At 39.2% G+C, this 10,163-nt stretch overlaps 1 protein-coding gene across 1 annotated transcript; it reads right to left on the bottom strand.

The window, feature by feature from the left end:
- Window positions 1-7,011: 7,011 nt before the first annotated feature.
- On the bottom strand, window positions 7,012-10,163 carry pts (6-pyruvoyltetrahydropterin synthase). Its single transcript, XM_022743075.1, has 6 exons — window positions 9,993-10,163; window positions 8,619-8,698; window positions 8,496-8,518; window positions 7,994-8,050; window positions 7,615-7,685; window positions 7,012-7,524 (listed from the first exon to the last, which is right to left on the bottom strand). Exons 1-6 carry the CDS (start codon window positions 10,073-10,075, stop codon window positions 7,401-7,403), a joined length of 438 nt encoding a protein of 145 aa, XP_022598796.1. The 5' UTR covers window positions 10,076-10,163; the 3' UTR covers window positions 7,012-7,400.

Raw genomic sequence — 10,163 nt, forward strand, 5'->3', positions numbered from 1 at the left:
ATTACCTAAAATACCTCAGTTAAAGAATAATTCATATACTTTTCTTAAGTATCACAAGGGTTCAAATTATAAGAGGGATTGTGGGGGTGGGTGAGGGGTCTGACCCCCCTGATTAAAACTATCCCAATACAGGTAAAAACAACAGTTTGGGGGGTTGAAACATTTATATATCCTTCTTATCTGTAATTGTAAATATTACAATATATTTCACATTTTCATGCCTGAAAGAATCTTTTGATATGATTTCAGACTCCCCTAAAGTGGACCATACCATTTCTTAAACTTGACGTTAGCTGAACATCTCATCTTCCTGCCTCACTCCTTCAGTGGCTGGTGCCTCTGCTCCTTTGTGCCACCCAACAAATTAAGACAAGCAAATTAACAATTTAGCTTGTTTCATACATTTTTCTTTCTCAGTTTAGCTGATTAATGTTAGATAGTTCCTAACTTTAGCCTTAAGTTCCAGTTTAGCTAGGTAAAGTTAGCTAGTTTCTAACTTTAGCTGAATGTTAGTATTCAGTGAGCGTGTAGCTTTAAAGAAATTTAACAGCATGATAAAAACACCATGTAAGTTGCACAACCGGGCAAGTTCTGCTGAGGCAGTATTTTGTTAAACCTTGTAAAATTAAATTATTCATGTGGAATTAGTGGATTCCTCAAATAATGATCTGCTCCTGCCACAGTGCTTTTCATTTCCCCGCCTGTCTGCCTGCATGTGTCAATGTGTCAGTTAGTCATCTCGTCTCGGAAGACCTGTGGCGTCCACTGGCTGCAGGCGAGAGGAAATCATGCACGAAATGATATGTTTACCTTGCAACAGAGGGAAAATGACAGCAGAGGGTAATTTATCTCATTTCATCTTGGGGGTATGAAGAGAACAGGTCATATAAGTTTTTAATCAGGCTGGAAACTTGGGATTTTTACAGGCTTATTGTCTCTGACAGGGGATCAGATGACAGACGGTTTCTGGCTTGTGTTTCGCACAGAGCAACAAGTCGAGCGGATGTCAGCGTGTGTGCAGAGCTCAAGAATTTGACCCCATGCTCACGAAAAATGTACTGTATGTCAAAGTCAATTTATTCTTTACCTGAGCGTACAGTATAGAGTCTCACCGAGCAGTGCCACACCACTGCAACTCATATTTAGATTTAAGTGTCAAGAGATTTGAAGAAAGCTGAGCTAATCAATATTTTCTTAACAATGGTGATGAGCTCATATATTATCACCCAGTTCATTCTCAGTTTTAGCATCTTTCAGCTCGTTGTTTTTGTTCTATGGTCCACAACTTTACTGTTGCCTTGTAGAGGGGAAGATTGAATAACACCAAAAACATCTATCAAGGGTCAACAGGAATTTATTGGACACACAAATATAAGATCTCCAATGATTATATATTGATCTCTCAACCAGGCCTCAAACCTGAACAACAATACAGGGTCCTGAAATAGTGCCCCTACGCCGCTAGGCATACTGGACCTTGGTTGTCATAGTAACGATAATAAACACACAGAGTTAATTTCAGAGCTCCATCTCCATGGTTGCAACAATAAACGGTCATGGCTCGGTTAGGTTTAGGAAAAGATTGTGGTCTGTATTAAAATAAATACAAATACAAGTAATAAGTAAAGATTAGACGATCTTTGTCGTCATGGTTACAATAACAACAACGTACTTAACTTTAACTGTCGTGAATAAAGGAAGCAACATAAACTGCTACTTTCACACAGGAATCATGACGTGGACTTTGTCTTTCTTTATACTAAGTCACCGCACTTTTCCCTTTGCTCCTGTCATACTTACTACGACCACTAGATGTCGCCTAGCAACAAGTTCAAGTTCAAGCACGTTAACAATACTTTTGGCAGAGGGGTGCATTGGTTTACACTGTAAGAAAGTCCTAATTTTACGGAAAAAAAGTTTTCTAACAGTAATTTTCTGTTTTTTAAAATTGTGAACAAAAGTCTGTAAAATTACAGAAATTATCTGTGAATTAACAGCCAAACTGCTATTTTAAGCATTACGCCAATATTAATGAATTACATTTATTTCCCATTTTTGTAAAGAAAATTACTGTATTATTTACACAGTATTTTTTTCTGCTTTCTTAAATTACATACAAATCTATGTAAAATGACAGTAATGATCTGTAATTAAAAATGTAGCTTGTTATTATAAAGGTTAATGTCCACACTAACAATTTAGAGATCTTCTCTGTAATTTCAGGGTAAATCTTATTAGTTTGACATTTATGTGACTTCTACATTCAAACTTTGTGATTCTGGATGAAATAAAACAAACTTTTTTTCATCACATCAAACATTCAAACTTCAAACAAAAAAGTTACTGGAATGTATCCCAGCATGCACTGGGAGGAAAGAAGGTAAATGGTTTATCACACAACAACACACAAACACACACAAACACACACACACACACACACACACACACACACACACACACACACACATGTGCGTGCGTGCGTGTGTGTCAAGTGGCAAACTGTCGTGACGTTACCCATTGGTTTGTGAACTGCCGTTTTGAAGCCTCGAGTTTGGCTTCATGGACGTCGCCATCTTGGTTTTTTGGCGCCAGAAGAAACCATATTTGGATGAGAGGGTGGAGCTGGGGAGGAGGGAGGGGGGGATCTGACCTGTGTCCTCGAGGACACCAAGTACACCCACCTGCATCGGCAACCTGACAGCAACAGGCTCCTGGCTGAGCCGTGCAAAGATGCTGCTAACACGGTTAGCTGTCTCAACTGTTACATTAGTCTTACAGGCAAATATCATATATGTGAGGAGTAACTTGTAATGTTATTGTAGCTGAAGTTAGCATGTGTGCTAACGTTAAACTGTAAAACCAGTGTAAAACGTATTCTAACACTGAGACTGATGATGAATAACGGCTCCTGGACTTTTTGCACCTTCCCTCCATCACTTATGGACGGCTGCAACAGCTTCCAGTCAACCTGTCAGACTGTTGCTCTGTCCTCACTGAGCTATGAAGTATTATTTTACATCTCTACTATAATTTATACTTGTTACTAAATAAGATTTATCCACCTCTTTATGATGCAGACTTGTCTTGTGAGAGTGAAGTTCACCTGTACCTTCATTCACAACTGTATTCTATGTTTAATTTGTCAGTTACAGTTGATTGTAAATTGTTGAAATTAATGCAGTTTTAATGTGAAATAAAGTTTCTTATGAAGCTTTGCTTTGTTGATGGTTTTTATGGAGGGTGTCTGGTATGAATTTTAACAGTAGCAGCAGCACAGTATAGAAATCACAACACATTGAATCTGTAATTAATCAAAGACTTTCTACGTTGCTTTAATCAACAACAAACATGATAGAAATGTTTAAATGTGTCCGTCCTTCAACAGTGACAATACAGGATCTAGAGACAGATACTAGAGTTTGTGCTTTTCTAATTTGTCTTATGAACTTATCAATTTTAATAACAATGAAAACACTAATTCACCAAAGTGACTGTTAGATTCATCATGAGGCAGATGGTAAATATGAAGAAACATTCAGTACAATTTAATCACAGGTTTATTTATTAAACACCTTTTCAGTTCTGAATAAAACTAATGTACATGAGCTGTACTACACTGACAACTGCTTCACAATCTGAACTGTCAATGTTCAGTTCACACTAAAGAGTGTGTGAGGTGAACACATCCGTCTCTGAGGTCACAGCGTCACATCTATGAAGAGTCTGGTCATCCTGGAAAGCCAACATTGGTAACCCAGGCAACTGTTTCAGAAGCAGCAGCAGCTTCTTTGTCACCTGGAGGGAGAGAGAGAGAGAGAGAGAGAGAGAGAGAGAGAGAGAGAGAGAAAGGTTTCACATGTTAATATTTGTGTGTGAATTTAGAACAAACACAGCAGTGGTGTGAAAGCAGCTGTAAGAACATCAACTGCCTGAATCACACCTCATCCTAGAGAAACTCCCTGGTGGGAAAGAAAACTAGAGATGGCTGTTGGACAGATCAATCAGTTAGACACACAGTGCATTTAGAAAGTTCTCACTTTTTTTACATTGTGTTATTTTGAATAAGCTTATAGATCGTTAAATTCATTCATCGATGAACAAAATAATCAGTTCATGCAACTTTAAATGGCTTATTCTTCTGCTGGATTTCAGAACATTTCCTGTGACAGAAGATCTTTCATTCCAGATGTGCTTCGTCATCTTTGACTACACACTCTCACCTTCTGTTTAAACATGATGAGTGTCAGTGCTGGAGAAAAACAGCTGTACTTAAAAAGTGACATGGACAAAGTGCTGACAGTTTCCCAGGCTTCTTCTTCCAAACCGACCTTCACCTTCCTCTAACGATGGCGCTAATATCAATCAATCTTTTCAAAGCCTCTCACAGAGAACCTTTTTTTTTCCGATGAGAGCTTTTTCATACGGCTTGTGTCGCACCATTAGCATTCCTGCAGAGCTCATCTATGGTAGGGTTTACTCTGGCAGAGAGCCATGATTCAAAACCACCAGCCTCTGTGTTTGAGATACAGTTGTACCTGTGGGGGCGCATTTGCCAAGACAATTAGGGGATGTAATCTGACTCACATGCCTCGCTATGGGCCATATACAGAAAACAGTAAAGCATAGAGCTGCTGCTGTCAGAACATAAAAGCAAACTCAACTTGAGAGTAGTTTTTCCATGCAGGATAATCACTGGCTTTTACCTGTTAATTGTAGTAATCCAGCTAACCTCCTATCAGAGAGTTATTATAGAGGTTGATTTGTTGTATATCCACCTACAACTGTGAGGAGTCTGTCTCTTTGGTTCAGCCAACCTGAGGAGGAGTAGAAGAAAAAAAGTCTGGTTGATCTGGGATCAGATCTTGAAGAGGTTATCTCAGCTCTCGGCGTCTTGCTTCAGCTTGTCCCCGGCAGGTCGTCTGCCTGTGCGTAACATATGTTTATGGAATTTGATTAATTAGAGGTTTGAGTTGGCAGCTGAATCTTGACATAAAGATTACAACTTTGCCACAAAAAAGAGCCCCCCCGCCCCGACCTCACCTGTTATCAGTCATGTATGTGTATCCAGTGACATTTCACACATGTTGTGGGATCACACTACAACACATCAAGACAGGATGAAGGTGAATATGAAACTACAGAGGCAAAAACTCCCGCAGCACTTGAAGTGTGAAGAACTTTATTGTCTGACTGACGCGTTTCAGCTTGTTGATCGTGGTCTTCATGAAGGACCCTGATGAAGCCTGCAGACATTCACGTTCACAAAAGATGACGCTGTACAAAAGCGCCAATGGTAAGAAAAGAAGAGAAGAGGTGGAGAAATCCATGTGACACAGATACAGGAAATGATTGTAAGTGCATCATCTCCTTTCTGAACTGTCTCTGCTTTAGTGTAGCATAAAGACTGGAGTAAGGGAAACAGCTAGCTCGGCTCTGAGTGAAGCTCAGCAGCATCTGTAAAGCTGACTGATGAACTCATCTCGATTTAATCCACACAACAACACAGAGAGGTCAAACAACACTGGTTGTAACGCATCATTCACTCCATGATAAGTTGTATTTACATTGTGATTCGTCACCGGAGTTCCTCAAACCCCACAGGGGCAGCAGCAGCGGACTTAAACGTCTGCTGCAGTGCACCGTGGGTAATGAATCAGATTACATATGTTATCATATGTCTGGAAGATGGAGAATCTGCTGCTGCTTCATGTAGCAGTGAGAATTATCTCCATAAATCACACAGATCTGTTTCTGCAGGACGGAGTGTGTATGTGTGGAAACAACTGAGACAAATGGAAAATGATATGAGCACATTTCTGTTGATAAAGAGTATAACACTGTCTGTTCAGTCAGTATTGGTACATAAGAGTCAAATTTATCAGCACACGCTGTAAATAACATCTGGATCCCAAACTCAAATGTTGTGTTTATCTAGAAGTAGCAGGGCGCCCTCTAGTGGACAAACACCTCCGGTACTTCTGACCAAACAGTCTCACCTCCAGGTCCATTTAGCAGCTGTTCTGGAGCTTTTGATCATTTGACATTTTAAATTCATAAAAGAAAAGAAAAATTATTTCAAAATTTAAAAAAAAATAACAACCTATTTGTCATAAAGAGTAACATTTTACACTGTCTAATTAAATTTGTTAATTATTTTTAAACAGATTTAAACCTACAAATCATCAGTTGCATCATGGGAACTGTAGGATCCAGTGTTTTTATTGTTTGATCCACACTGCAGACTAAAAACAAACACACTTTGGCGTCTAATGCATCTTTTTTTGACTGTTCTTCTTCTTTAATGTGTCTCTTCTGAGCCCCTCAACTGTATAGAAGTGCAACATTAAACCACTGGAGTTCTTATAATGGGTTAGAATGAATGATGGGTCATATACACAAACAAAACCACCCATTCATTGATTTGTAACAAGTAATTAATTCACTCATTAAAAAACAAACAAACTTTTTATTAGAAGAAACTGTTTCTTCACAGCGTGTCGGCAGTCTGGTTTAAATGCAACAGGTTGAGACATGTACAGGTTTGTACCACTAGATGTCACTGTTTGATGTCACAGTGTGACGGATGAGCGACAGTGTAAACGTATTCAAACACGATGATCCTGATGAGATGATATATGTCAAATTATTTTAAATAATAAATAATATTTAAAATTAATGAGCTGAAATAAATTACTGTGAAAAACTGTAACTGTCCAGAGGAACACGGGATAATATGATTATATGAAATATGTGAAATAATGTGATTTATATTTTATTCTGCACATGAATGTATTAATTATTAATAATTTAAGCATCCTATGAAACAGGAGGGAGGCAGAAAAACATATTTCTGCTACAAAAAATGTAATTACATTTTTTTTCTGTCGTTTTTTTGTAGAATTTTTTGTCCTTTTTACTAAATGAATTGATTAATTAATTTATAAATGTTTTGTATATTTAATTTTTTTTTATTTTTACCCCAAAAAAGTTTTTGGGTAAAAAAAAGAAAAAAAAAGAAAAAGTTTTTGTAATTTCTTTGGGTTTTTCAAAAAGATTCATAAAACAAAGCAGAACAAACAGCTCTTTGGTTTTAACCTGCAGACAAAAGCTCGCAGTGTTCACATGAGGTGACGAGATGTCACTGTTTTAAAGGCTCACCAGCCGAAAAGGTTGTGAATCATCAAGTCTAAACAAATTTTCCACCGTAACAAGAATAAAGAAGAATACTGAACATTTGGATTTGCTACAAAATCTTGTGTCTATAAAGTGCAAGATAATCAATATCATCTATCACCTTCAAACACCTGCATGAGTCTAACTAACCGGAGTTTACATTACACTTAGTGGCACTCGAACACAACCCGGAAAGAAGACGTCTCTTCACGTGGACGCTGAGACGTCTACTCTCCTCGATATACGACCACGTTCTTGTCGGTCTCATAGATCTTAATCTCGTAGAGCAGGCCGGGCGGGAGGACCTTCGCCATGTTGTCCCAAATGTAAACAGCCACGTTCTCAGTTGTGCTGATGGACGGAGAGAAAGGAAGAAAGTCATCAGGACACAAACACACACATGTAATTCTGCTGTCGACATCAACTGAGAACGATACTCACCTGACAATGCTGGCAAAGTAAGGGACGTCCTTATCCAGGTTCTTATGGTCCAGTGGAGTCATGATGACGTCCTGCAGGATCAGTCAGTCAGCCAGTCAGTCAGTCTCAGAATAACACTTGAAATAAACCATCAAGTACAACAGAGGAACATGAAACTCGCACAGAGTCGAGAGCTGAAACACAGAACTTGTAAGTGTCAGTGTTCAGGCGTCAGTAACCTGGAGGACAAGTGTGTGTGTGTGTGTGTGTGTGACATTGATCAACTGTGACAATAATGTAAATGTTGCACCTTCCTGAAATTTCAATCTGTACAAAAAGCCTGTGTTTTTCTTGCTCGAGGCTTGAACGCGATGAGACAGTGTTGTTGAGAGGATCTCACCTCGATGCATCTCTTCAAGTCCGTCAGGTTCATGACCATCCCAGTGAGACGATCGATCTGTACGGACCAACACAGGAGGAAGGTTAAACATCTGCTTAGGATTGTGATTGTGATTGTGATTGTGTGTGTGTGTGTGTGTGTGTGTGTGTGTGTGTGTGTGTGTGTGTGAGTGTGAGACTCTGTCTAAATCTTGAAAATCCTTCATCTGCTTTGGTAAATGGGTCATTTTCTATTATTTATGAATTGGAGTATATTTTTGGAAAATCAGTTAATTCATTGAAACGCAGTAGAACGTCCTGCAGAACAAAACTGATACCAAAATCTGCTGAATCCTGAATTCTTCATTTATTTATTTTTTGTTTCTCGGATACTACACCTAAAATATCAGCATCAGCATCCCACAAAAAAAAAAAAACAACACCCCAAACTGTGTGTAAAGTATATTTCAGATCACTGAAACCAAAATTCAGTGGAGAAGCTGGTGATGAAACCGGACACTCACCTTCCCACGAACTGTCACCTCCACTGTGGACAGAGAGGAGAGCAGTGAATGAGTGGGAGACATTAAACAGCAGCTGTACAGTGTTTCACTCTATGATGTAATCACACAACAGGTGAATCAAACCTTTGTAGTTGTGTCCGTGTCCATTGGGATTGTTGCATTTTCCATAGACGCGTTTATTCTCCTCGTCACTCAGGTGAACGCTGAAACAGACACCAGGTGTGTGAGCAGCGAACCTGTCTCTGTGTTTTCATTCATGTTCTGGATCCATGATTTCACAAGTCAAACAAGGAAAATGTGCCAAGGGTTTATTGACACGTGCTGCCTTCAGGTACATCAGGTACTCTCAAGCTTCTCATGTCAGTCAGTTTTTAACACAAAATGTACATGTAACTATTTTGATTATTGGTTATTTTTTAAAAGTTGTTTTTTCAATCTTGAAACATTCTCTGGTTTCAGTGACTCACGTCTGAGGATTTGTGTTTTATATGATTAAATAGAATATATTCAGGTATTGGACTCTGGGAACGTTTGGTCGGTATTTGTCAAAAGTTTCTTTTACATTTTATAGATCAAACTATTAATTGAGAAATATTACAGATTCATTGATAATGAAAATTAGTATTACTTGCAGCCATAAAAAGGAGTTTATTAATGGTTAGGTTTAGTTTAGAGATCAGGCAGCATAGAGTGAATTTGTGCTACAGAGGACTAGTAATAAAAGTATTAGCACGACAGGTTTACAACACACTGTACGGACGAAACTGAATGTAGTAAAAGGCTTAATTTTAACAATATTTCATTTCATTTCATTATTTTTTTGAGTTTTGCACAATTTCATGGATTTTCTTTCTGAACAAAAAATATACATATATATGTATTATTTTTATTATATATTTTTCTAATATCTTTTACTTCAGGTGCTTAGTTCAGGAGTTTTTCCTAATCTTCATGAACATAAACAGAAAATGAGCAGTTTTGCAGTATTATTAGTGGCTACATTTGTAATATAGATTATCATGATTATTGGTCAATATTTTCCTATGTAACTTTTACCCCGCCATTACTTCCTCTGCAGACTACAGATATTAACACATTTATACAAGTCATTCATATATACCACTTCTCATTTACGACAGCACTTGGACGCAGCACCAGCGCTCGTTCAATGAGTCTCTCCACGGTTGAAGGGAACTACAGATCCCATGATAACGATGCTAATCCCACAGGTTTTATTCACCTGAGGCACACAGGAGTAAACAGAGACGGTTGCTGCTGTGTGTGTCGGTTAAAGTGCGTCTTCCAGGCCGAGAACCGCGGCTCTGCTCACGGCCCGGAGTCTGTTCATTAGTCCGTCTATTTTTCTGTCTTTCACACTCACGTGAAACCCGCTGCAGCCTGTTGTAAAACACAAACACTCCGCGAACACACGGCTGCTGCGGGTTCGGTATCGGGCTCTACCGGTGCGGCTCGGTGTGAACAGCGAACGGTCGGTACCTGTGGAGCCGGTGACAGGCGCTGAAGCTCTGGACGCGGGTGATGTATCCGATCCGCTCCGCAGCTGATCCGGATCCGGCCATGGTCGCTGCCCGAGAAGAGGAGGAGGAGGAGGACGGGGAGTAACGAGCCGAGAGGCCGGATAGACTGGAGGGGAAGAAGAGCTGCCGT

This window comes from Seriola dumerili, unplaced genomic scaffold (genome assembly GCF_002260705.1).
Source record: "Seriola dumerili isolate Sdu_G_001 unplaced genomic scaffold, Sdu_1.0 BDQW01000068.1, whole genome shotgun sequence".
NCBI classification, from domain to species: Eukaryota; Metazoa; Chordata; class Actinopteri; order Carangiformes; family Carangidae; genus Seriola; species Seriola dumerili.